The sequence below is a fragment of the Camelus dromedarius genome, chromosome 4 (genome assembly GCF_036321535.1).
Source record: "Camelus dromedarius isolate mCamDro1 chromosome 4, mCamDro1.pat, whole genome shotgun sequence".
Lineage (NCBI taxonomy): Eukaryota > Metazoa > Chordata > Mammalia > Artiodactyla > Camelidae > Camelus > Camelus dromedarius.
Window position 1 is genome coordinate 93,631,610 of NC_087439.1, and position 27,350 is coordinate 93,658,959.

The 27,350-nt window shown below is 51.8% G+C and overlaps 1 protein-coding gene across 4 annotated transcripts in view; it reads left to right on the forward strand.

The window, feature by feature from the left end:
• SH3BP4 (SH3 domain binding protein 4) overlaps nt 1-12,593 on the forward strand; it is an 82,252-nt gene extending 69,659 nt beyond the window's left edge. For all 4 annotated transcript variants that reach the window (XM_064485281.1, XM_031452454.2, XM_064485279.1 and 1 more), the window contains 3 exons: nt 271-2,630; nt 9,623-9,811; nt 10,614-12,593. In XM_064485281.1, the coding sequence (XP_064341351.1) occupies nt 271-2,630; nt 9,623-9,811; nt 10,614-10,844 (2,780 nt within the window). In that variant the 3' untranslated portion in view covers nt 10,845-12,593. The remainder of the gene's footprint in view (nt 1-270; nt 2,631-9,622; nt 9,812-10,613) is intronic.
• The last annotated feature ends 14,757 nt before the right edge of the window (nt 12,594-27,350 follow it).

Sequence of the window (27,350 nt, forward strand, 5' to 3'; positions counted from 1 at the left end):
TCCTCCTGGCCTTTCCACCCGACTTTGTGCGTTGGGACGTGACGGAATTTGGGAGGACGAGGCTTGAGTTAGGCTGTTGGCCAGGTGAATCACACCCCAGATTTCACTTCAGTTTGTTTGTTCGTAACTTGCCCGGCTCGTTGTCTACACGTCAGTGGTGTTTGTTCCTCAGACCTCCTTTCTCCTTTCTCCCTGGTTTCGGGCAAGGCTCAGCCTCACGCCCCCCCCGCGGGCCCCGCCCTCACCTCCTGTTCTTTGTGTTTTGCACAGTGCCTTCTCCCAGTGCCTTGCTAGCAGACAATCCCACACCTTTCGGAAATGCAAAGGAAGTGGTCGCCATCAAGGACTACTGCCCAACCAACTTCACCACCCTGAAGTTCTCCAAGGGGGACCACCTCTACGTCCTGGACACATCGGGCGGGGAGTGGTGGTACGCACACAACACCACGGAGATGGGCTACATCCCTTCCTCCTACGTGCAGCCCCTGAACTACCGGAACTCCACGCTTAGTGACAGTGGGATGATCGACAATCTTCCAGACAGCCCCGACGAGGTAGCCAAGGAGCTGGATCTGCTCGGAGGGTGGGCAGAAGACAAGAAGGGGTCAAGCAGACCCTACAGTAATAACCCTTTCTGGAACGGGGTCCAGACCAACCCGTTCCTCAATGGGAACATGCCAGCGATGCCCAGCGTGGACGAGCTGACTCCCAAGAGCACCGTGGACCTGCTCCTCTTCGACACGGGCACGTCCGCTTTCACCGAGTCCAGCTCGGCGACCACCAACAGCACTGGCGACATCTTCGACGAGCTGCCGGCCACACACCGACTCCACACGGAGCCGCCGGTCAAGCGGGACAACCCATTCTTCCGAAGCAAACGTTCCTACAGCCTGTCGGAACTCTCCGTCCTTCAAGCCAAGTCCGACGCGCCCGCGTCTTCGGGGTTTTTCACAGGCTTGAAATCGCCGGCCCCCGAGCAGTTCCAGAGCCGGGAAGACTTCCGCGCCGCCTGGCTGAGCCACCGGAAGCTGGCCCGGTCTTGCCACGACTTGGACTTGCTGGGCCAGAGTCCCGGGTGGGGCCAGACCCAGGCGGTGGAAACGAACATTGTGTGCAAGCTGGATAGTTCGGGGGGCGCCGTGCAGCTCCCCGACACCAACATCAGCATCCACGTGCCCGAAGGCCACGTGGCCCCAGGGGAGACGCAGCAGATCTCCATGAAGGCCCTGCTGGACCCCCCGCTGGAACTCAACAGCGACAGGTGCAGCAGCGTCAGCCCGGTGCTGGAGGTGAAGCTGAGCACCCTGGAGGTGAAGACCCATCTCATCTTGGAGATGAAGGTTTCAGCCGAGGTGAAAAATGACATTTTCAGCAAAAGCACAGTGGGCCTCCAGTGCCTGAGGAGCGACTCAAAGGAAGGGCCATATGTCCCCATCCCACTCACCTACAGCTACGGGGACATGGTCCAGGTCCAGCTGGACAACCTGGAGCCCTGCATGTACCTGGCCATCGTTGCCCACGGCCCGAACATCCTCTACCCTTCCACGGTCTGGGACTTCATCCATAAAAAAGTCACCGTGGGTCTCTATGGCCCCAAACACATTCACCCGTCCTTCAAGACGGTGGTGACCATTTTTGGGCATGATTGTGCCCCCAAGACGCTACTGGTCAGCGAGGTCACCCGCCAGGCCCCGAGCCCTGCCCCAGTGGCGCTGCAGCTCTGGGGCAAGCACCAGTTCGTCTTGTCCAGGCCCCAGGATCTCCAGGTCTGCATGTTCTCCAACATGACCAACTACGAGGTCAGAGCCAGCGAGCAGGCCAAAGCCGTGCGCGGGTTCCAGGTGAAGCTGGGCAAGGTCAGCCGCCTCATCTTCCCCATCACCTGCCAGAACCCTGGCGAGCTCTCCGACTTCACCTTGAGGGTGCAGGTGAAAGACGACCAGGAGGCCATCCTGACCCAGTTTTGCGTCCAGACGCCCCAGCCCCCTCCAAAAAGTGCCATCAAGCCATCCGGGCAGAGACGGTTTCTCAAAAAGAACGAGGTCGGCAAGATCATTCTGTCCCCATTCGCCGCCACCACCAAGTACCCGACTTTCCAGGACCGCCCCGTGTCCAGCCTCAAGTTCGGCAAGTTACTCAAGACGGTGGTGCGGCAGAGCAAGAACCACTACCTGCTGGAGTACAAGAAGGGCGACACCATCGCCCTGCTTAGCGAGGAGAAGGTCCGGCTGAAGGGCCAGCTGTGGACCAAGGAGTGGTACATCGGCTACCACCAGGGCCGGGTGGGCCTCGTGCACGCCAAGAACGTGCTCGTGGTGGGCAAGGCCCGGCCCAGCCTCCTCTCCGGGCCCGAGCTGAGCACGTCGGTGCTGCTGGAGCAGATCCTGCGACCCTGCAAGTTCCTCACCTACATCTACGCCTCGGTGCGCACGCTGCTCATGGAGAACGTCAGCAGCTGGCGCTCCTTCGCCGACGCCCTGGGCTACGGCGACCTGCCGCTCACCTGCTTCTGCCGCGCCGAGCTGGACAGCGAGCCCGAGCGCGTGGCGTCCGTTCTGGAGAAGCTGAAGGAGGACTGTAACAACACGGAGAACAAGGACCGCAAGTCCTTTCAGAAGGAGCTCATGATGGTGAGTGCCCGGCGGGGCAGGGACTCGCGGCGCCGTCCCCTTTCCCCGACACGCGTGGGCTTGGGCGTGCAGTCGTGAGTCAGTGGACCAGTGTCAGGGCTCCCCTCCGCTCCCCGAGCCTCGCGGACAGGGTTTGAAGCCTGCACCTGGACACAGGCATTTACGGGGGACCAGGTGGGGCCCCCAAGCCACTCAGACCCACCGCACAAGGGTGGTTCAGGTCTCTTCACGCTGAACTGGTGAGCTCTGGGGTTTCAGAATGGATCTCCGTCCGCCTGGTGCGGGTCACGGTGCAAGGGGCCCCCGTGCTCCACCCGCCCCAGGTTAGCGCTCGCGGGGGAAGATCTCTACTTTCATCACATTCCCAACGGGATCTGTTCCTCGGAAGTTTTGTGAACCGCCGCCCCAGGGTCTGACTTCACGTCGATGCGGGTTTTTCTCTCCGGGCTTCGTGTAAATGTTCTCCGCTCTCTCAGTGTCGTTTCCTCTTCCTCCTTTGTGGGTGTGTTTGAGTTGGGGTGAGGACAGTCTCCATTTTGCGAGCACAGCTGGGAACTTGAATCCTGAGACATAAAAAGGGGGGCATTGGAGCCCTGCTGCTGGATACCCCGGCCCACAAGCCACCGGGGGGGCTCTTACTGGCCCCTCTCACGGCCTCCAGCAGACCTGAGCTCTGCGCTGGTCCCTTGCCCCGCAGGCAACCCGCTCTTAAGTGTTGCTTCAGTTCTGGTGGCCTCAGAGTGGTGACCTCGAAGCTTAGTGTCCTCGGGGCAGCACTGGTTGAATCTGTGCTGTTCTCTTTCGCCTTCTTTCTGTGCTAGAAGCCGACTCAGTCCCTTCCGATCCTCCTGATGTGGACACCTCCCTAGTTTTTGTTCCCGCAGGAAACCCCGTGACTCGGTCGTAGGCTTTTATTCCTTGTTCCGCCGACTCCACACAGCCTTTTTCACTCCCAGTTTCTGTAAGGGGTGACCCCAGTGCCCCGAGCATTTCTGCCACTCCGACTCCCCTCCTCCCCCCACACCAGCCGTCTTTTGTGAGCTGGGGGTGTCTGTGTGAGTCTGAGGACACACGAGTGGACAGAGACAGACAGCCGGGGCTCATCACCGCACACCCGTCCTGGGCTGCACCCTGGAGCTGAGGGCACAGAAGGGAACCAGTCCCCAGAGGTGTGACCCCTGCTGCAGGGAGCATGCACCACAGCCTGGTAGGGAGCAGGGCGTGAAAAAGACCCCTGGACAGTGGCCCACGGTAATTCAAAGTGCGGGACCTGTGGAGCAGGATGAGAACCAACATTGCCCAGAGCAGGGAGACAGGAACTGGAAGTGGCAACCAGGAGGTCACTGGGGCATCGCTGACGGCAGCTTCAGTGCGGAGGAAGCAGCTGTCATGACAACTGGGGCCGGGTGGATGGGGGCAGCTGAGGAACCTACCTTGGCCCTGGGAGGGGCTCCTGCAGGACCCAGGGGCTCCCCTTCAGGGCTTGCCCTGCTGGTCCAGCTGTGAAATCAATTCTCGAGCCTTGTGTCCAGCCCGAGCTGCCCCATCTCCTCGTGGATGGACCTCGCACAGAAGGCAGGGGCGAGCCTGCCGCTGGGACTTTGCATCCACAGTGGAATGATGTGCTTTCATGGAACAGAAACAGTATTGATTGTTCCCTTGTTACAGCTAGAAAACGCTCGAACAGTAATCTAAGAGGTGGCTTTTATTTCCATTGCATCCTCATTTCTTTTCATCTTTCAGCTAGGGAACTTTCTCCAAGAGCAGGTTTTTCGGGTGGCTTCCTTGGGTGATGGCAGGGGTCAGTGTGCATCTGGGATCCTCTCCCCTCCTAGAGACAAGGAAATGAAACTTGACCTTGGCAGGAACGTTGCCCTGAGACAAGGTCAGATTTGTGGGACAACGTGAAACGTTTCCCTTCCTCTCTCCCCGGCACTTCTCCTATCTCATCCCGTTGGCTGGCAGATTTGAATGGTTGGCCAAACTTCTAGAAACCACAAGCTGGTTTATCCCGGTGTGTCTGAGGAGTTGCTGAAAACCAGGTGTTCTATCTCCAAGGGCTTACAAATCACCAACCAGTCAGTCACGTTTCCTATGGCCTAAGGCACTGATTCAACCTGCCCCTCTCCAGCCCTGTCACGGCCGGACCACCTCCTCCCCACCACCCCCCTCATTTTGAAGGGAGTTTCCTGTTTAGTTATGACTCCTTGATTTGGAAGCAGTGATTAAACGAATTAGAAATGGTGAAGGTTTGGGACAGTGAATCTGCAGGGAGACGGGAAAGAAAAAAGAATTGAGTTGTCAGAAACTAGCACAACATTGTGAATCGACTGTACTTCAACTGAAAAAACAGAAAGAAAAAGCGGAGCTGTCCGTCTTCCCCTGTAAGACCTGGCCCCGCCCATCCCACAACGCTGGGGACCCATACCTGCCCCCTGCACACCAGTCACTCCAGCCTTTTCTCTGGATCTTGGACACACCCAGCTCGCCCCTGCCTCAGGCCTTTGCACATGCTGTTCCCTCTGCCTGGAACGCTCTTCCCTGTTTCACGTGGCAGCTTTTTCTGTCCTTCAGATCCCAGCTCAGATGCCCTCTCGTCCCTCCTGCAGCCCTCGGCAAAGCAGCCTTGTGCCGCTGAGCGCCGTGCCTGAGCCTGTGTGATGGTGGCACTGTCCCCACAGCACTTCCTCGACCTGAAATGGTCTTGTCGACTCCCGTTCACGGTTCTCGTCATTACCGTGAACGCGGACTCCAGGAGGGAAAGGACGCCGGCACACAGCAAACACTCGGCTATCTGAGGAGTGAATGAATGAGTGCGGGAGTGCAGGCAGGCTGGGACTGACCTGGACGCGGTCTCACGAGGTCCGTTCCTTCTCTGCACTGTTTCAGTGCGTGTTTTCAACATCGGAGCTGGTCCGGAGGCATCTCGGGTAAACATCTGCTTTTGGCGCTGCCTCTGCTGCCCTTTCTCACCCCCACGGTGTGACCGCAGCAGAGACCGCCCTCCGTCCCCGCCCGCCAGCGCTGCAGTAGACACGTGCCTGTCTGTGGCGGAGGATGGCTATCCAACATGGGCAAGGGCCGAGGGTGCAGGGGAGCACAGGATGGGGGTGGCCAGAGGCAGGAGAGGCCGGGGGCCGGGCTGGGCACAGGATGGCGGTGCGCGGGGCAACGGGATAATGGCGAGCAGCTGCCAGGGCCGGATACCGCTTGGGCTTACTCTGCAGGCACTGACGTGGAGCCGGGGGGCGCCTTCCGTCCACCCCAGGCAGGTGGGGCTCCATGGCCCGCCGGCCCTGGGCCACGTGCACATCGGCGCCGGCCTTCAGAGCCTCCGGGGGCCTGGGGTCAGCACCGCTGCCGTGGCTCATCCCAGGCCTTGTTTTTTCAAGAATAAAAATTATAAGTTTATTTTTCTGTTTGTCAAGACAGCAGATGCTGCCTTTTGCTTTGGTACCTGGCAGTCCTGAAGAACAGCAGCAGAAGGTCCCCGGCCCGTCTCCCAGAGGCAGCTGCCCTTACGGTTTGGAGTGTAGACTAGGTTAACACCCATTTCATAGGATTTGCCAGGCACCGTTTGCATTTCCCCGTCAAGTGCATGTGCGGGGCGCTCTGCGCCTGTGTGGCGGCTGCAGCCCTGGCGGGCCAGACGCTGCAGGAACTCAGGCTCCAGGAGGGCCAAGGTGCCTGGCCTCCCAGTTACCGAGGCTGTTCTGGGGCAGGTCCTGGCCCATTGGCTCTGCAGGCTTGTCCAGGATCGTCCCAGGACAACACCCTGTGGGCTACTGGCCCCGCCAAAGACTCGAGAAGCCATCTCTTGGCTCCGTGGCAGCAGGTGTCACTCCAGGGAGAGCAGGGCCTGAGAATGACAGGGTAGCTTTAGAAACCCTGCAGGTGTCGAGCTGCCACCGTAGCGGCTGGACTGAATGGCCCTTGTGGTGTGTGCACAGCCTCCTCCTTTGTGAGCCTTGAGTTTCAGGGTGAGGGGGTGTTATTTTGTTTTAAGAAGGGGAGAAACTGCAGGATATGTTCTGGGCTTTTAGGGCATTAATGCTGCTTCTGATAAACTGTGCATCTGGGGAAGGGTTTTCTGAGTGTGGTCAAGAGCCCAGTGGAAAACGTCCTGCTGTGTAATCTGCACCGTGACTTGTGCCCACGCCAGGTGAAGGGGAGGATTTGGCTCCTGCTGTAAGACCGCGCCGACTTGGGTGATGGCCATCTCGTGGGGGTGGCAGTGCGGGTGTTTGGAGGGTGGCAGACAGAGCCCTGAGGAACCCAGCTCTCCAAGAACTGGAAGCATTTCCATTCAACAACATGCTTTCGAGGTAAGAAATGGTTCCTGACTTTCGTGATTACACCCTCGGCGAGAGGCGCCGTGTCTGCCCTCCGGGCGGGGCCGGAAGCCGGGTGGAGGTGCTAGGGGCAGACTCTCCTGCAGGGCCGAGGCCAGCGCTCCAGGCTGGGCCAGGGGCCACCAGGCACAAGGCCATGGGGCTTGGTGACCAGCTGTCATTAGCAGTGGTGGTGCTTGGACAATTTGAGTCAATGAGCCGGAGGGAGAGAAGGAAGGGGGGCCGTGGGCTCTCGGAGATGTTCCTCTGACAAAGAGAAAGTTGCCATAGGATGCAAATCAAGGCGGTGGTCGTTTTAAAAGTGAGGTGGGGGTGAAATGAACACCAAGACCTTGAAAATAACGGGAACTGGGGAGAGGTGGGGCCGGGGAGAAAGGTGTGGAGGGATTCTCTGAATGAGGAGCAAAGCCACCTCGTTCCCCGGAGGAGGAAGAGGAAGCAGGTACCTAGCAGCTGTGCGCTTAGGAAGTTCCTGGGGACTTCCTGCCAGGTGGTCCCCACGCCCAAGGAGGCTGCTGATATGGGGAGGAGCAGGGGGCTGCCCCTCACTCGTTGCCATGGTGACTGCCCCTTCTGGTGTTTGGACATCTCAGGAGTGGAAGCATGGCTAGAATGAACGCCCAGCGAAACCAAAACGATGCTTTTGCATTTTCGTAAGAATAGGCTTTCAAACGGGGGCCCAGCTGCCTGCCTTTGTAAATGAGGTTTTTCTGGAACGCAGCCGTGCCCCCTCACCCAGGCGTCGTCTGTGCGGTTCTCACACCCACCAGCAGAGCAGGGTAGCTGCGATTGAGACCCCCTGCCTGCGAAGCCAGAAATGGGTCCTGCCTCGCCCCTTCTAGAACACCTTGGCCACCCTGATTTAAGTCATGATTCACTCAAATCAGTGTGAGTCCAGCTGGAACCAGCATTGTGCTTTATTCACTTCATTGGGTATTTTCTGGTGTTACCGGTATGTCCTGGTGTGTGCGCAGACATTAAAGAGGATGCTACAGGGAAAAGGTTCTAGAACCACATCCCTTCCCGCTGAACAATTTTCTATTGCTAAGACTTGGTGGGCACCCAAAATGCACCCTTCTGGGGAAAAATGCATAAACTGCCCCTTGATGATGGTGTGGGCAGTGTCCCAGCTGTGGCCTCTTGGGGCCGGAGAGATGCTTTGAGTTTCTGAGGACCTTTGTGCCTGTCAGAGCCCCCAGGGAGAGAGCAGCTTTGATGGCCCCCGCCAGGAGTACCTGAATCAGACGCAGATGACTCTGAAGTGTTCTGTTGCCATGGAAACGAGGCCACCTGTGAAGCCAGGCAGCTGAGCACACAGAGCTGGGCTCGCTTTGCGTGCGCTGAGCAGCTGTGAGGAAGGCCGGGTGGGAACATCATCACCGGTGGTCGGCCCGACGCCTTCTCAGGACAGCAGGCGTAGCTGGAGGGGACCCTGCCTGCCTCGGTGTGTCTGGGCTCAATCCACACCATATCAAAGAATTTAAATCCAAAATTCTATCAGCTTATCACACCTCTCTGCCCCGTACGGTAAAGACACACCTATATCCTCTTTCTGCAGCACACATCGAGTAAACGTTCCGTTTCACTTGAAGATATCAAAGTTCAAATTGATCAAGTCCCAGGGTGGCCACGTGCTCTTCGGGCTGAGCAGGGACTTGGGCGGGGCTCTGTCTTGTTGCCTCCTTCCCGGCTGACAGGCATTTCTTTCCCTCATGAGTCCCTGTCCCTCCCTAGTGAGTGATCCCTGTCCTGGAGACACACTGGAGAGCGCTTTCTTGCAGCTTTGACGAGGGAGCTTCAGGAGATCGCTTCTCGATGGTCTGTCCTCCATTTCAGCCTTAGGGCTCATCCTCCCTCCTCACAGGGCTTTCACATGTGTCCAGAACCTCAGAGGCCCAGACTCGGTCTGAGCTCCAGGCCCTGCTCTGAGCCCACCACCCGCGTCTCTCCTGCTCCGTCCGCTGATGTCCTGTGGTCCGGCCCTGAGCCCCAGGCCACGCTGGCTGTCCTGGTGAGGGGCATCACTTCTCCACTTGCCCCAGTTGGGGTGGGGACGGATGGACAGCTGTCCTCCCGCCCACCCTGCAGGTCAGCGTGCTGGAGCTGCTGTGACAAAGCGCCACAAACTGTTTCGGCTCAAAGCAACAGCAGTTTATCCCCCGCAGTTCTGGGGTGGTCGGCAGGGCCAGTTCCTTCTGGAGGCTCTGCGGGAGAATCTGGTCCCTGCCTCTCCCAGCTCCTGGCTGCTCCAGGGGTGTGGCTGCATCACTCCGTCTCTGCCTCCATCCTTACGCAGACTTCTTCCCTCTGTCTCTGAGTCTCTATTTTTCTCCTTATAAGGACGCCAGTCATTGGATGAGGGGCCCACCCCAATCCAGTGCAGCCTCAGTTTAGCTCAGTGCATCTGCAGAGACCACCCTTCTGCACATGGTGAGGTTCCCAGAGGACAGGAATTGGGAGGTGGCGGGACCCAGTCCGCCCTGCAAATCACAGTTTCTGCTGCACCTGAGTCACAGAGGTGCTGCGCCCCGGCCTCACGGTGTTTGGGGTCCAAGTGCGTGGCCTCTGTGGTGCTGGCTCCACGGGGAGCCAGAGCCTGCCCTCCTCGGTCCTGCCTCACACCCGCTCCTTCCTCCTCAGGCCCTACTGAAGATGGACTGCCAGGGCCTGGTGGTCAGGCTCATCCAGGACTTCGTGCTCCTGACCACGGCGGTCGAGGTGGCGCAGCGCTGGAGGGAGCTGGCTGAGAAGCTGGCCAAGGTGTCCAAGCAGCAGATGGATGCGTACGAGTCCCCCCACCGGGACAGGAATGGGGTCGTGGACAGCGAGGTGAGCGGGGCTGCCCTTCCCTCAACCTGTAACATGGTGCTAACGCTATCTGCTTTGGAGCGGGTTGATGGGGACACAGGAGGTCATGTGTGCATGGGCGCCTGTGCCCGGCACGCAGTCGGCCCACGCCGAGCAGGAGGGAGCAAGTCTCAGCCTCTCTGGGAATCCTTCATGGTGAACCAGGCCCTGGCGAGGGCACGGCCACTGTTCGGAACAGCAGGAGTGGCACTGCCAGTCCGTCACTGATTCCGATCTTAAACTACATTCAGTCACACCAAGCAATGCCTGACGGAGCCCCCGATGGTCGGCTCTGGCTGGGGACGCCCCGGCGCCGAGGTGGGTGCATCCCAGGGAGATCGCGCAGCTCTAACCCGGGCTGGACGGGTTCCTGCGCAGAGTCTCTGTTTCCTCACTTGTTTCTGGAGGTTGCTTGCAGCTTCTGGAAAGACACTCAGGCTTGCGAGACCTTAGGAAGCACGAATTCCCAAGAGTAAGGGCGTCTCTTGTTAATGCGACAAGTATCTAAATAAATGGAAAGCACTACTGGGGTTGTAAGGGAGGAGAGGCCCTTTCTGCCTGGTCAGCACTTGCTGCAACGCACCTGCTCGCACACCAGGGGCCTTCTTCCCTCCGAAACGAGCCGGCAGGTGGGGCAGAGCCGGCTGCCCCGCTGCTCTGGGTTTGCTTCACTCTTAAAGAGTTCCATCAACGACGGACACAGGCACTGGGGTCCGGCCCCTCACTTCCCCCTAACCTCTTCTCTCCTCTCCCTCTTTTGGTTTTGGACCTCTCCGTCATCCAGGCCATGTGGAAACCCGCGTACGACTTTCTACTCACCTGGAGCCACCAGGTCGGGGACAGCTACCGGGATGTCATCCAGGAGCTGCACCTGGGCCTGGACAAGATGAAAAACCCAATCACCAAGCGCTGGAAACACCTCACGGGAACCCTGATCCTGGTGAACTCCCTGGACATCTTGCGAGCAGCCGCCTTCAGTCCTGTGGAACATGACCATGACGACTTTGTGATTTGAGGGGGCTCACGCTCTCCGTCTGTCCTGGCTGCCTGCGTGGTCACACGGAGCTGGGGAGGGAGGATGGGTCAGCTGCTCAGACAGCTCCAGGGCCCCTCCCGGCTGGACCCACCCCCAGGACCAAGCACACACCATGCTCCACCGCCTCCTGCAACACGGGGGAGCCTGAAGGGAATTTCTACTGCAGGTTGTTGCCAATCAAATAGCTTTCTATTTGTTAAATATAAATTTAAAATCACTTTTTTTTTAAAGTATGGGGGGTGGGGGCAAATGAGAAAGGTGGTATCTAATTTTTTAATGGAGTATAAAGGTTAAAAAAAAACACATAATGGGACAGATGCTGTTGAGGTTTTTATGTCATGTAAAGACCTTTTTAAATTATGTTACAGATGTATATATGTATTTAAGGGCCGTGAGGGTGTTTCTGATTGCTGGACACACTTTGCATTTCAACACTTAGCGCAGAAAGACACTCGTCCAGGTGTTGGACCTTCTTTGCTGTGTACTTGTAAAAAGGAAATCAAATAGGAAACGCGGTGTTTCAGTGAGTGAGTATAGTCGGTGCCCGTTCTTTCTGACACTGGCCTGGTCCTGCTCTTCCCTCTTACCATGACCTTGCGTACCTTTGCCTCGTGTTGCAGTAAAGGCTCAGCCACAGCACCTGGGAAGCTTTTCTGAGCTTTAGCGGCAGAGTGGAATCCAGCATGAGCGGCTGGATGCCCTTGAGATAAAGAGCATCAGCAGTCGGCGGCTTCCGCAGCCCCTGCCTGCGTGCAGTTTGTCCTGCAGAAGAGCTCCACCGTGGAGACCGAGGTGGTCCCTGCAGCTCTGAGAGGCCAATGTCACCCTCCTCCCTGGGTGGAGGGGGTCCCTCCTGCAGAGCTTGGAGCCACTCCTCTGGGTGTGAAGGAAACGTCACCACAAGCATCACACCCCACACTGGTGTCCAGAGGTGCCTGCTGCCCTCTGCCAAACTCCACTTCCTTCCACCTAAAATGTAACCGCACTCCCCTCCTGGTGTGCCCATCTCTCGTAGGAAATAAATAGCATAGGGAAATCTTTTTTTTTTTTAAATATGAAAATAATGTGAGCGGGATGGACATTTTCTGAAACTGAAAATGTTTCCCACATAAAACCTGGGATTTGGCCGACTGTCACATCGCTATCCTTCATGGTTGCAGATCAACTTGCGAGGCTGCATCCCAAGGCCGTTGCATCATCTCAGAAGTGGGTGAGGGGCAGGTTAAGAGACATCTGGCAGGTCAGTCCAGCTGATGTCCAGGAATGTGGTCAGGACACGCACTGTGTTTAGATGAGTCATGTCGGGCATCTGGGATTCCTGAATCTCACTCACTCAATCTGCTTTCTGGAAACATGTTAATTACTTAGTATAATCAGTGTAAATCTTTTCTTGGGCTAAAACATTCTTATATATCTATTGAATCAGATACTGAAATCCAACTGGCTAAAAAACAACAACAAAACACTGCATATTTTATGCTGCAAGAACCAAGACACACAGTTCCCCGATCATCACACGAAACAACCTTAAATTCTGCTTCCTAACTCTCCACCTTCTGTCTTCCCAGAGAGCATCTCTCACTTTTCCCCAAAGAAGAAATAAAACCCGTCGCACCTTAAATATGGAGATTTTTTCCTCAGGGGCTTTAAATAGTTTCCTATGCAACATGTCTTGTAGCACAAATTAAATTCTACAAAGTTGCAGTAAATTTTCTTTGGATATTTTAACCTGTTAAGTGTGTGTGTGTTTTTCTGTACCCACTGGGCTTTAAATAAAACAAAAACAAAATCTCCTGTAAGTATCTGTGCGTGGAACGATGGCTCCTTCCCCCACACAGTCACCCCCACACACACAGTCACCCCTAGAGGACAGCGTGACAACTGGTGCAGCGGGCATCTTGTTTCTTGCTATTAACTTAATTGCTCTTGGAATATAGTGTCTCAGTCACCAGAGGGAATCAGTGTTGCCCAAAGTCCCCAAAGGGTACAAGTGGATGGTTTGCCTTTTTCTTGGACCTGGGCACCTGGACCCGGCAATCCCAAACCCACAGTACACAGCTGAGGACGGAGCCGTCTGTGTCCCGGGGATGGTCATCAGGCACTAGCTGGAGCATGCAGGACTCCCATGGACCCTGCCCTCACCTTGTCCTAGCAATGAACAGGATGGGGAACTGCTGATGGAGACCAGCCCAGCCTGGAGGTGATGGGGAAGAGTGGGGCTAAGGAAAGCCTTGAGAAATGACTTTAATCTAAGGTCAAGGGCTGAGTAGGCACCACCAAGCCCAAGGCCAGGCCAGGCCTGGGGAGCAAGGTGTCTGCAGCATTGAGAGAGGGTACAGGGACCACAAGAAGCTGACCCTTCCCCGGGCCCTGGGGTGTGCTGAACAAGCAAGAACCTCGGAGTGGTCCTTGACCCTCCATGCTTGTCTGTTCTAGCCCCACCAGCCACATCCTCACTCGGATTTTGCAGCTGAGGAAGGGCTCGGTGCAGTCCCCGACCTACATGGCAGAGGAGATTCTCACCCAGGGCTGCGTCACAAAGTGCCACATACAGGGAAGCATTGCTTCTAGAAAGACGCTATTTCCAAATATGGTCGCGTTCATAGGTTGGGGGGATGGGACTTAAGCAGATCTATTCGAAGGGCTGAGTCCAGCTCACAGCACTGCCTCCTACATGACAGCCTTTGGATGAGGCTTGCTTGGGAGAATGGGGAAGGAGTCCAGTTTGATCTGTCTCAGAACTGTGCCCAATTTAATGCAAAAGCCAGAGGGGGCAGAGGAGGTAAATCTTTAAAAGGGAAAACTGTTTCAGAGAGGACCTGTTAGTCTCACTAAAACCCACTTTCTTCCTGAGCAAACAGCTAGGGTGTTTCCCACCCTCCCTTGCAAGTAGGTGTGGCCAAGTGACTCCCTCTGGTGACCGGGATGGGAGTGGAAGTGATCCAGGCGGCCACAGGCCTGGCCCATAGAACCCTCCACTCTCCTAATTGAATAGAAAAAACTCCAGGGACGTACAGGTGAGGGAGAGTCAAGACTGCAGGACCCAGGTCCCCAGGGACCCCTTGAAAGGCTTTCTGTCCGGCAACTAGAGTTAGCTGTCAGGCCACGGGGGCTGTAAGGGTGACGTGTTTCCGCAGCCCTGTTACCTTAATCTTAGGGTTGCTGTTCCCAGATGGCTAAGCTGGAGGGGCCAGGGGTTTGCTCTTAAAAGGGAAAGGTCCCCACCACGTCTGGATGATGTCAGGTCCAGATTTGGAGAACTCAGTCACACTCCTTTTTCTTGGCTGGAGCACATCCAGAATTGGTCACTACGAATCTGAATATGGACTTTTGTGTGTTTACTGAATATTTTCTAGGCTGGTCCAAGAAGCTCAGTTAAAATTTCCAGTCATTGACTGATGCTGGTTTGGACACTGATAATGGTAATAAATAATGTGCATAGAAAGTTATGGTGTTGGTGGTGTTTTTGAGGACCAAATATTCAGAAGAAAGATTTAGTTGAAAAAAAAAAAAAAAGCTGTGTCTAATTTCCCAGAAAAGGGCAGTTTTGTCCGTGATCAATCCCTGCCTTTTCTTTACCCAACAGGCAGTCATACCAGATGGTGCAGGCGCCAAATCGTTTACTTTGTGATCACACAGCCCCCACCCCTCCAAGTAGTCTCAGGTGTCCTGGCCGCAACTACCAAGCCAGCCTTGGCCGTGGGCCCCTCCTCTCCAGGGGCTACCAGATCCCAGCAGCCTGGAGTAGGTCTCCCAACCATTCTTACCACTGGGGCCGAACTTAATGACCTCTGCTTCATCCCTTTGACCTCACTCCTTTGTATGGCCAAGCTGCTCCAACAGCATCCTACCTGGTCCACTTGTCCACTAACTCGCTCTCCTCCCCCACCCACGGGATACAGAGGAGAACCCAGAGACCCTCCTGCTCCTGCTACTCGGTCAGCTCTGGGCTCCCCCACAGCCCCGGCTGAGCCTCCCACACCCCAGCTGCACAGCTCCCTCTCAACTCCTCTCTCCTCCGACCCCCCTGCTTTTGAGCTCTTCTCCAGCCAAAACACCTGCCCTTCCTTCTGCAGCCACATGAGCTCCTTGATGGTAGCAGCCGTGTCTAAACTCGCCTCTGAGTCCCTGGGGCCTGGGGCAATAAATGTTTGTTGCATGAGGGAATTGCCCGTATGTCTGCAATGGAAATGCACTTCAGAATGTGGGTGGCTTTGGCTATTGGAGTGGATAGAGTGGGCTTTGTGCTGAGTTTCCAGCCAACGTGAAAAAACAGCAAAAGCTTGTCCAGCGACGAACGCATCAAATCCAGCGCAGGTTTTGAAGAGTTTGAAGGGGACAGGCCAGCAGGGATGGTACTCAAGGATGTGCACACCAAAGTGATGACGCCCCCCAGCGGTGTTTCCTGGCACAAGGGAAGTGCTGTCAATTTGGGCCATGATTTTTGCTGTAATAAAATTTGGTTTTATGTAAAATAGATGGAAATGGCCTCACCCTAAATAGTCTAGTAACCTGAATTTGGAGGAGAAGGAATGTCACCAAGTGCGCAGCCTTTGCTGAGCACCTGGGGTCCAGGAAGAGCTTGTCCTGTTTGACCCTTGGGGCCACCGTGGTTTCACAGATGAGGAAACTGAGACTCAAGGAGAGCGAACAGACCCAGCTGGCACAGGGACCGATGCCAAGCTCTGTCCACCTCCAGCCGTGCCCTCGCCTCGGGCCACATCAGAGACCGAGCGTTAGAAACCAGAAATGGCATCAAAGCCTCCTCCTGAGAAGCAGGTGCCCAAAGCCAGGGCCAGGGGAGTTCCCCCGACAGCAGGGCTGCGGGCCGGGGTCGGGCGCGTGTCCCCACTCCACCCGCACAGACCTGGGCCGGGATGTGTGTGCCTGCTGGGCGTTATTTTTGTGGCCATTTCCCTCAAATCTGAAGTATTTAAAATATTTGCACTTAACCAAAGGTTTCCTTTGGGGGGGGGGGGAGTTTCAGCTTTATTGAGGTACAACGGGCATCTAAACAAAGTTTTCCTTTTTTAAGACTCAGTCCTTTCTACCCAAGAGCAATGCAATGTGCTTAATGCTGCTGATCCTAGAGGACCACTTAAAAACCGGGAAGGTGGTCGATGTCATGTTCATTTCACCACCATTTTTTAATGTGAAAAAAAAGTTATAGCCACAGTTCCCCATACCCCCTGGGTCTGGTTATGAAAACTAGGGAGTGAGAGTCAGGGCTTTTAACTCTTTGTGTCATGACCCCTTGGTGGTTTGATGAAGCCTGGAGGTTCATCAGAGTCACAAAAATGCTTAAAATAATGTGCATGCTTGCAGGACCTGGAGTCACAAGTAAAAGCAGTTACTCACATATAGTCGCCCAGAGGGTTTTGAGAAATCATGATGCTGTCATAGCTGAGCTTCTCCGTCCATCAGGTGACGCTGTCGGGGGGCAGCCCTTGGATCCACCGCAGCTCCGCGGAGTGATGAGGGTTTTGATAGGCGCTGTGCTAACGGACACAGGAATAGCTGAGGTTTAGGAACTGTCGGCAAAATCACAAGAATTTCTGATATTAGAGAGATTCATTGTCACCATGCATGTGCTTGCATGTGCTTGAAGAAAATGTTAATGTTCAGATGGAAGTTAATGAAAATCTAAATGCAATCTCCCTTATTTAAAAAAAAAAGACTCGACGTAAGGAGACTGACTCACCCGGATTTGCTATACCTGTTGTTTAAAATGCTTGTATTAATATTTTCTGCTCCAGGTTGGCAAGAATGGTGTTTTTAAAGCTTTTTTCTCTGAGCCAACATTCTACCTCATGGGGAGAAGGGAAACATGAAGAAATTTCAGTTCAGCAACTTGGCTGGTTGTGTCTATGACTTTTTAAACATCGAAAGTCGTTTTCCTCAGTTTTCTATTTCAGCAGGTTTACTTTTTGAAAGAGTATCTGTATATCATGTCATACACATATAGCACAACTTTCAGTGCAGTTTTCACTCTGGGAGCAGTGAGAGACCACCAAGGCTGAGGGGGCCGCAGGGGCCCCAGGGGGGTCGACGGGCCGCTCATCGGTGTCTGCGGTCTGGATGCTGTCATGGGCACACGGGGGGTCAAGGGAGACCCATCAGGGGAGAGAAGCCAGTGTCCGGCCCTCCAGGAGTTAGTCTCCCGGGACAGAAGATCCAGCTCCGGGGCCAAATACTCAAACCTCAAGGGAGACTGAGTCACAGCCATGAGGGAGGACCAAGCGAGAATCTGGGAAAGCAGGGGGCCCGTTGGGTGAGAGTATTGCATACTCCCGGGTCCTGAGAGCAGACATCCTGAGAAGATTCTGGAAGGGCAGGGATGGGCAGCTACTAAGAGATACACGCCCACGTCTATCCCTTTGACGGTTAAGGCTTCTGGGTCGACTCCCTTTCATTTTGTCTCCTCTCTGCAGGCTCCACCTCAGCCCTGGCCACCGCCGTCTCTGCCTGTACCTGCAACTCCAGCCTTGTTCTCTCAGCTCGCCCACACAGCCCCCAGAATGGTCCTCGTGAGACACAGCCCCGTGCCCCTCACGGCCTGCTCCACCCCCACCCCACGAGGTCCCCCCATGTGGCTGAGAGCAGGTGGACCAGCGCACAGGTTACTGTCACCCCAATGATGCTTCCCCCTGTCCCCACAAAATGAGAAGACTGAGGGAGGTGCCCTGAGGATGGTCATGAAAGCCAAATTTACGGAAAGCAACTGACTGTTCCTGGATCCTGAGTTTAAGCCCTTCATTTCTTTTTGGTGCAAAATGTCCTTTATTTTGGAAACTGGTAATGAAATCACAGGAGTTGTTTTAATGCCTTTCTTGGCAAAGTCAAATGCAGGCTGATGGCAAACCTCGTGCACCCCTCGAGTCTCGGATGGTTGAACGAACAAGGGAGAGACTAATGGAGCGTCCCTCTCCGTGGATCTTTGCTCTTGGGGTTGTTTCTACTTAGGCTGCCTCCTGATATAGGCTTTGTCATCTTTCCAGGTGATCAGCTTGTCCTCCTCTTGAGGACACCTGTTGTGTGTGGAACCCAGAAAACACAAGCGCGCATCCCCAGCCCGCTGCCCCACCACAGGGATGACCCACTCAGTGCATCTGTGTTAGGGCTGCGCTTCTGCTTGCTGCGCCGCACAGGCTGCAAACTGGGCAGGAAGATGCCACCGCGCCCAGCTCACACTCAGTACTCACACTCACACCCAGTACATTCCTGGACGAATGGCTGATTGAACGAGCAGCTTCCCAAATGGCCACAGCAGACCAATTCACTTAGGGAAACGGAGGCCAAGTACTAGTGCCCGAGTGGTTTTGTGTGTAATTGTAGCGATTTTTTTAATCAAATAAATAAAAATTTTGTGGGGAGTCCCTTTGGGATTTTTTTCTAGACAGTTCTAGCCCTACTTGTTTTAGTTCACAGGTTTTCCCATGATTACAGCTCAGCTGTAATGAAACTCACACTTCGGGGCGAAAAAACGTGTTTGCTTTATTTTTCACACATCAACCTATTTTTTAACATTCCAAGTACAAAATCAGTTCACAGCCAAGGTGTGGGTGATCACACCTAGCTGAGAAAAGCAGGTGTGGGTACACTCTGAACTCCTGCAGCCTCAGGTGAGCTTCTCCCTGGACAGTCACCTGACACCTGGGGAAAGCAGGCTGAGGGGTTGCCAGGCAACTGGGGAATCACAGTGTTGTCTTTTTCGTCTAGAAAAGAAAAGGTCTGGAGAACTGAGTCGCTTTCGTTTTTGACTCTGAACCTGGTGAGGATCAACGTCTCCGGGATGAAGAATTTATAGTAAAAGTCACGCCGACAAGACAGCTTAGCGACGTGTGACACTGAAACAGACAAAGGCAGCGCCATGTGCGTGTATACAGGAGTGCTGGAGGAAGGTGTATTCTTTGTGCGATGACTGAATTAGCAGGAAAAAGATGATGTGTTAAAAATCTCTTTGGAAAGCCAGATTTCAGTTCTGCAAGGCCTTTTGCATAACACCTTTCTGTATTTCTAATTATCACATTTTCTATGCTATAGATGAGTTGAGACGTTAAAGACAGAAAAGGTGATGAATGTGTCCTGGGGGACTCAGGGCACTTGACCTAGTTTTAGGAAAAATTTACACAGACCTGGGAGATGTGTGTGTTTTTCCCAGGACCTGGGAGATAGTGATCATTTTTCAAATACTGGGTTTGTGCAAATACGTAGACGTGTACTGGTGACTGGTGTCACGATGCCACGCACAGGGTGTCTCAAAGTATCCAAACTAGAATACATTTGTCCTGCATTCTGAAATTCAAACCCAAGTAAAAGCGACTCCATTTTCTGTCTGTGACACATAACAATATTTCCAAATCCTGCTTCGAGTATTACTGGACACCTTTGATGTTTCAGACAGTTCCTCTGTCCCTACATGAAAAAGCTTTGCACAGTATTCATCGACTTCACTTCAAACAGGCCAGTTTATTAGCATCATTATTTTCAAAATGCCTTCAAAATAAATTTGGATTACTCAGATGTTTATAATACTTACTCTTTTTTTAAAAATTTGCCTCTTTTTTTAATTGAAGTCTAGACAGTTTACAAGGTTGTGTCAATTTCTGGTGCACAGCAAAATGTTTCAGTCAGACATATACATACATATAATCCTTTTCATATTCTTTTTTCATTATAGGTTACTACAAGATACTGAATATAGTTCCCAGTGCTATACAGTAGAAACTTGTTGTTTACCTATTTTATATATAGTAGTCAGTAGCTGCAAATCTTGAACTCCCAATTTATCCCTTCCCATCCTCTTTACCCTCAGTAACCATAAGTTTGTCCTCTATATCTGGGAGTCTGTTTCTGTTTTGTACATAAGTTCATTTGTGTCTTTTTTTCAGATTCCGCATATAAGTGACATCATATGGTATTTTTCTTTCTCTTTCTGGCTGACTTCACTTAGAATGATGATCTCCAGGTCCATCCATGTTGCCGCAAATGACATTTATAATTTACTTTTATTTCAGTATTTTGCAAGTTAATCAAACCAGAACAGAACTCAGTTTAAATATTATCATTATTTTGGATTCCCACATGTTTTTCTATCCACGGCTCTGGGAGGAAGTGAAGTGGGTACCAGCTTAGCAGTTTTCAGAAAATGAAAGACTTCAGCTATTTAAGGTCATTTTTTAAAATGTAATTGCTGTGACCACTTGCCTGATTTTTGATTTTTTTTTTCTCTTTTTTGGGGGGAGGGTAATTAGGTTTGTTTACTTATTTATGTATTTATGTATTTATTTATTTGAAGGGGCGGTACTGGGACTGAACCCAGGACCCCGTGTGTGCTAAGCAGTCACTACCTCTGATCTATAACTTCCCCCATCACCTGATTTTTACAGTGTGCTCCACGGACCACCTGAAATGGGACTCGCCAGGAGGAAGCTGTTGAAGTTGCAGATTCCAAGACCTTCCTAGCCCTTTTGAGTCAGATGCTGTGGGGCCCACAGAATCTGCATTTTACCAAGATTCCTGTCTGATTCCTAGCTGTCCTGAAGTCTGAGGACCAGCTCAGTTTTTAATCTTGTGGGAAAACGCTAGACAGAAAAGAAATGTAAATGCTCTCCATCTCTGGGTAGGAGGCGATGCGTGTGGACACTGGTTTGTGATTTGCAGATATTTCAGCAGGCGTAGCTCCAGACTCATCCCCATGCTTCCTGGCTGCTTCCACTCGTTGTTCTACTTTCAGTGGTTTTCCTAAACATGGTAGATTCTCCTGGATCAAAATTTAATACATGAGGGAAAAATGATGGATTATATCCTTACAGAAATACCCAGAGCTTAAGAAAAAGAAGATTTTCTTAGTTTCCAAAAGAGAAAAGTCAAAATTCATGGAGACTTGCTCAGCCTTTTCGAGATATTATTTGAGAATGAATACAGATCATAGTCTCTCTTTCATGGCTACACAAGATGGTATTTTTTAAATCTTCCAAAGTACCTTTGATTTGTTTCCTCTACACCCAAAGGAATAACTGTAAGGTGATTCAAAAGCTTTAATTTCGGGAAATATCAGTCCTTTCATTTAGTTCCTAAGGATAAATTTGAACCTGTGTTTTTTTTAACATAAATATTCTTTTCTGTTTATCACAGCCTGAAAATATTTTGAAGAGGTGGATTTCACGTGGTCTGGTTCTTTAGAGTGTTTTGAAGCTTTCTGTAACAGCTTGTGACTCTTTAAAGTGTCCCTGTGGGAACTGCATGGAAAATTAGAGATATCCAGTAAAAAACGTAGGGAGCTGTAAGTCTGCCATTGAGGTGAGCCCACAAACATACACTGGGGGTCTGGGGGCTGGCACAGCCCCTCCCCAGGGTGTTCCGGCCACTTGGATAAAAGGCAGCCAGAGTTCCCTTATCTGGACAGAACCGGGAGGACCAAAATAATGTTCTTGTCAGACTGCAGGAGACCATATCGTAGCCGAAACCTCTTTGAGGAAGAGATGATCAGAAGGGTCACATTTGAGACCTGAAAGATTACACCTGGGAGCTGCTCTCAGTTCCCTGATGCCTCCTTGACACACGTGGGGTCCCCTCCTTGGAGATGCTCCCCCACCATCTCCTTCCTGCCCCTCCCTGGGGAACACCCTGTTCAGCACTTCCGAGGGACGCTCTGATTCCGTCCCTAGCCTCGGTCAGGTTCCTCTGTCAGACCCCTGACCCTTGCCTTCACAGAACTGGTCTCGCTTGATAATTTCACCATCTTTAATGTGGTTGTTTCTTTGCTGGCGGCCTCCCCTCCGAGTCTCTGGATCTTGCTCACTACTGCGCCCCCAGCTGCACAGTAAACACTTGGGGGGGGGAGCAGAGGGGAGGGGGGAGGCGCATTGCATTGCTGAGCCCCCCAAATTCTCACATGGATGGCGTGGTCTGACAACCCTACGGAGCTCAAAATTGGAGCTGAACACGGTATTAATTTTGCAGGGTGTTTGATCATATCCAAAAGCAGGCAGTCAGCCGTTGCCAGTCTCAGAGCAAGAATTTCCTTCATTTGGAGAGCTCAGCCGGCCTCCCGGCTGCTCCTTCACCATTCTTAATGTCGCTTTCAAGCAGCGTCTTCTATTATGCTTAGAGTTGCTTCAGGGAACAAAACCGCCATCATATTTCATAAAACCATTTCATATCCAGAGATCCTGAAGGTACGGTAGGTTTCTGAAAATTGCCTGCAGGCATCTGGTTTGAATACCGTTACCTGTGGCTTAATAGCACAGCTTCATCAAAATGAAGGGCCACGTACGTGGACCAGCAGGAGCTCGGCTGAGGAGCCTCTTAGCCTCCAGGGAAAACGTACGGCCTTTAACTGCTCTCACCGCCCACCACAACAGGTACTTCCCATTATCCACTTTTCTTCCTGAGTTATACATACATTTCCAGCGTTAACTGAAGAAAGATAAAACAAGAGCTGACCTCTGTGAAGTCAACCTGAACCCCCAACAGGGGGAAGTATTTGATTCTTTGTGTTACAAGCAGAAGTCAGGAGGAGGCCAGGTCAGAAACTTGGAGACCCAACTGCACCCATGAACTTGAGTGGCTGTGAGTGGCCGGTATCCTCCTGGCCTGAGCTGCATTCTAGGTTACCCGCTTGCACCCTCCAAGGTCAGCTGTGATCTCCGCCAGGCCGGCCACTCCCCCGGCACTGAGAGAAGCTGGCTCTGCCCGCAACCCGAGGGCCCGGGAGAGAAAATGTATGGGGATATCGCTGCCCCTCTCCTCCCTCCTTGCTCACTGTTCTTGAAGAGGCTCATTTGTTTTGAATTCACACTCTTAATAAAACTGGTTTTATACCAACTCCTCTCCACTCAAGCACTGTGAATGGAAATTCAAAGTCCCCTGTGCACGCCAAGGAGATCAATGCAAGTTTATAATGTATAGAATTTAGATACTAGTATATGTGGGAAATAGGCCGTGTCCTCTGGACTTACTGTTGGTTGGGGGCTGGGAGAGCAAGGATATTTCTGTTTTTGTGTTCTTTTTAACCAGTTATCTTGTTCGTGATTCACCCTAAGGATTGAAGTCCTTTAAAAGTCTTTCAGGCCTATAGAAACTGGTTCCCCCTCCTATTCTGGCTTATTGTTGTTTTGTTTTTTTCCCACTTTTCTTTTATTCCTGCAAAGATAACAAAGCAATAATAAGTCATGGTCACTTCTTCCCTTAGGTGTCCCTCATACTGGGCATAAAACACTGATCATACTTTTGTCTAAACCTCATTACTGCCTTGGTTCATTTAGTCAAAGAAGCTTCTAGACTGGTTAAATTGTTTTGTTTAAAATAAATGGTAAAGTTGGCGTCTTGCTTCTAGCCACAAGGTGTAACCGTACTGAACTTGTTGACCTACCATAAACAATGAAAAAAACTGAACAAAATATAGGAAACAGCAGGTTTTAGACATTGGATCAAAGTCACTGTGTCAGTGCAGGATTTTGAGAGAAAGAAAACAATTGAGGTGAATGCCACCACTGACCCAGATTTCCACCTGGAAGCACTTTCTGGACCACAGCACAGGCAGAGGGAGTCCAAGCAGATCACAGAGGTTTCATTGAGTTGAAGATCAGCGGTTGGAGTTCAGAGAGGCCAAGGCGGCCAGAACTTGTGGAGCAGAGTACTGAAGTAGAATGAGCTACACAGAAAAAAATGCTCTTTGAGAGATCTCCTTCAGTCTCCTTGAGTTTTTTGGTGAAAATTACACTGTGTGTGCATAGAACCAACTCTCCAAGGTCAGGGGGAGAAAAAAACAACACTGGGACTGTTGAAGGTTAACGATTTCTAGAACTCACATAGTTCCAACCAGTCACTTGGAGAGACCTCACTGAAAGTACGGGGTATTCAGAAAAGAAACCAGAAAGGTCATGCATTAGTCATGGATAAAACTAGCCCAGGGGTAAAAGCTGCCCTGAACCTGTCACTGAAAAACTAACAAGACTTGAAAGAATCCATCCAATTCATTTTAACTGCCGGCCAAAAATCCCTGCAATACTACTTAAAAGAAGATAACAAAATTTGGACATTCAATAATAGAATATTCACAATGTCCAATATCCAATCAAAATTCACTAGACACACAAATGTGTAAGAAAATGTAACACATCACTGGGATAAAACTTAGTCCCAGAGACAAAACCAGAAATGATGTAGATGATGGAGAAATGATGGAATTAGCAGAGAAGGACTTTAAAACAGTTATTATAAATATGGGTCAGAATTTTGAGGAAACTGAGAACATACTGAAGAGAGAAATAGAAGATAAAAACCAAAGGAAACTGATAAGTTGGGTAATACAATATCAGAAATAAAAAATCCTCCACACCTTTACCAATCCAAGGGAACTATTTTTTTTTTATCTTTTAATATGAAAATATCTCAAAAAAACATAAAAGTACAGAGAAGAGAATGATGAACTCCCAGGACCCATCACTCATTTTCACAGTTACCCGAATTCTATTCTTTGCGTTTCATTTGTCCTCTTAAAACTTTTGTTTTTAATCTGGGGCCTTTTAAAAAAAAAACTCAGATATCATATCATTTCACTCATAAATACTCCAGTGTTCATCTCTAAAATATAAGTGATCAAAGCTTAAACATATGCACACACAATATCATTATCGCACCCAAAAGATTAGCACTAATGTCTTCGTATTGCCTAATAACCTGTCTATCTTCAATTGTTCCTGGTTGTCTCAGAAGTGCCTTTACGGTTCATTTGCTCTACTCTTTGCTTTCAGCTAATATGACTCTTAATTCTCTTGTAATCATAAGAGTTCCACCTCCTCCTCTGGTTTTTCCATACCAGTTATTTGCTGGAAAAAGTCTGATCATTTTCCAGGTCATTTGCCCAACAGAATGCCTCACTTCTGGCTTTGGCTGGCTGACTCATTGGGGCATCATTTAAATTTCTTCTCAACTTCACATTTCCTGTGAATGGGCAGTTAGAGCTAGAGGCTTGATTGGTTTCGGGTTCAGTGTAAGGACAGTAATATTTCACAGGTGGGGTTGTGAGCTTTCTAGAGCAGGGCTGCAGGAGGCACACGACGTGTGGCTGCCCCACCTTTGTCATCACAAAGATAGATGAGAGGGGTCAGCGATTGTCAGCCCATCAGCTTTTCATCTAATGGTTTAGCTGGAATGATCATTTAAAAATATCTTTGCCCGTTTGACAGCTGAGAAATGGGAGCTTTCGGTTTTAGCCGGTCCGTGTTATTTGTTGCTTGTTTTTCAAGTCAAAGGACTCCCCCATGATTCATCCCTACTCCTTCCCACGGCTCCTCCCTGGGCCTTGACTGCTTCTGCCCCGCTCCTGTCATGCCTTTCCTCCTCCAGCCTTGTGGACGGCTTGATGCAGAAATCATGCCACGCACAGCTCCTAGGAACTGTCTTCGCTTTCCAGGCCACAGGTGGGTATGTCAGGCAGGTCCAGGTCGGTGACCTCAGTGACCACCAGTGCCACAAGAGAGTTGCAGAGGTCACCATGGAACCTCCGTGGACAAGCTGTAAAGCCATCAGTTACACATCCTTTCCCTACCATGGTCTATACTGAAGAACAGGAGAAGTTGAATAAAACATTAAGTCTGTTTGTTCCTCCTCACTTTTTAACTTCCAGATCCTCTTCCTAAGACACAAGATGAGTCTGTGTGGGCTGGGCCCTGGGACAGTGTGTGGAACAGACGCTACCCCGAAGCGCAGTGGCCCCTACCCTCCTGAGTAGGCTTTGTGGCCCCTGTGCTCTTCCATTCTCCACCCCCTTCGGGTGAGCCATCCCCCAGGGAGCCCCAGAGGCTCTCAGCAGTACGACCTCGGTGGGGTCAGTCCAAAGGGCACATAGACAGGCCACGGAGACATGCCCAAATCGGCCTGAATCCTGGGGCAAGCTCGGGTTAGTCAGGCCCACGAGAGCCCTGTCTGTGCTAAAGGGTCACGCAGGCAGCGTGGTCAGCACCCTCAGAGGTACAGTGTGCTGCTACCGGAGGAATGTTTTTCCAAAAGATTTTTTTAAAGGAAAACAGTGTAAACAATCTTTTTAGTAATCCAAGTATCTTTGTGAAAAATGTTGAAGATCCCCCAAGGAACTTAGTAGGAAAGAAGGACTTGAGAAGTGACTTGTGGCTGCCGCCCCGCCAGCGCTCCCCGGCAGGGTGTGGAGCACCTGCCAGGTGGGCGTTTCGTTTCCCGCTCTGAGCAGCTCCTCAGAGCTGCAGGTCCTGATCAAGACATCTTTTGGAATTGGGTGTAAGCAGTTTTTGTCATCTACTGGTTTGAGGGAATGCCGGCGCAGAGTCCCTGCTGGAGTGGTGAGGGGTGCAGGAATGTGCCCAAGCTGGGTGCCAGGCCCACGGCTACAGGGATGTTTCCACCGGCCCAGAGCACAGAGCGGGAGAACGGAGACTTCAGAATGCTGTCTAGGCATTTGTCCCTGACCGGCCCGGGGTCCCAGCCACCTCTCTCAAAAGGTCCCTGAGGGGAGACTACTCACACCTGAAAAACCAGCAAAATGAAGAACACAGGGCTCTGTTACTAATCATTCACATAACATGTTTATTTTATCTTCAGAATAGCGATGCAGAGGTGCTGGTTCCCATTTTCACAATTAAGAAACTATCAGTTCCCACAAACTGAGGTTGCTGGGTGGGAAAGGGATATGGGGGGGGGGGATAAACTGGGAGCTTGGGATTGACATGTCTACACTACTGTATATAGAATGGATAAACAACAAGGACCTACTGTACAGCACAGGGAACCGTAGTCAGTACCTTGTAATCACCTATCATAGAAAAGAACCTGAAAAAGAATATATTTATGTATACATATAACTGAATTACTTTGCTGTACACCTGAAACTAGCACAACACTGTAAATCAACAATACTTCAATAAAAATAAATAATTTTTTAAAAAAAGAAACCATGAGTTTCTGCCCAGTTCCTGACCCCATGGCCTTCTCTCCAGCCAAAAAGCCAATGGACCCCAAACCCACTTTTACTATAATTATCAAAGATCCTCTTCTTTAGCATTAGAATAAATTTATTCCAGTTAAATCTCAACTTATTTATCTTACTCAGGGAGGAGCCGCCAAGCTGGAGGACAGTTAACGAGGACACTGGGAGAGAGAGCATGAGCCGTGGACCACTTAGCAGTGTGGAGTCGGGACAGTCGGCTCTTCTCAGGGTGGCCAGATTCAGGATGCTGCAGAGCCTCCCAGCTCTCGAGTTCGGGGAGAGCGTGGCCATGGTGCCAAGTCTTTGTGGTTCTGGGCTGGGCTCCCACCACCCCCACCTCCATCCCACTGTGCTCTCTCCTGGGACTCTCAGAAGGGGAGAGCTGCCCTTTCTTTCAGACTGGGCTCCTCACCTTGCTGTCTGTAGCTGGAAAATGTCACTTAGCTAGTCTTCCCACCCGGACGTGCCTTCTCCGCACCCTCCCTTTGAAGCTACAAGGACTGATGGCCTCAACCAGC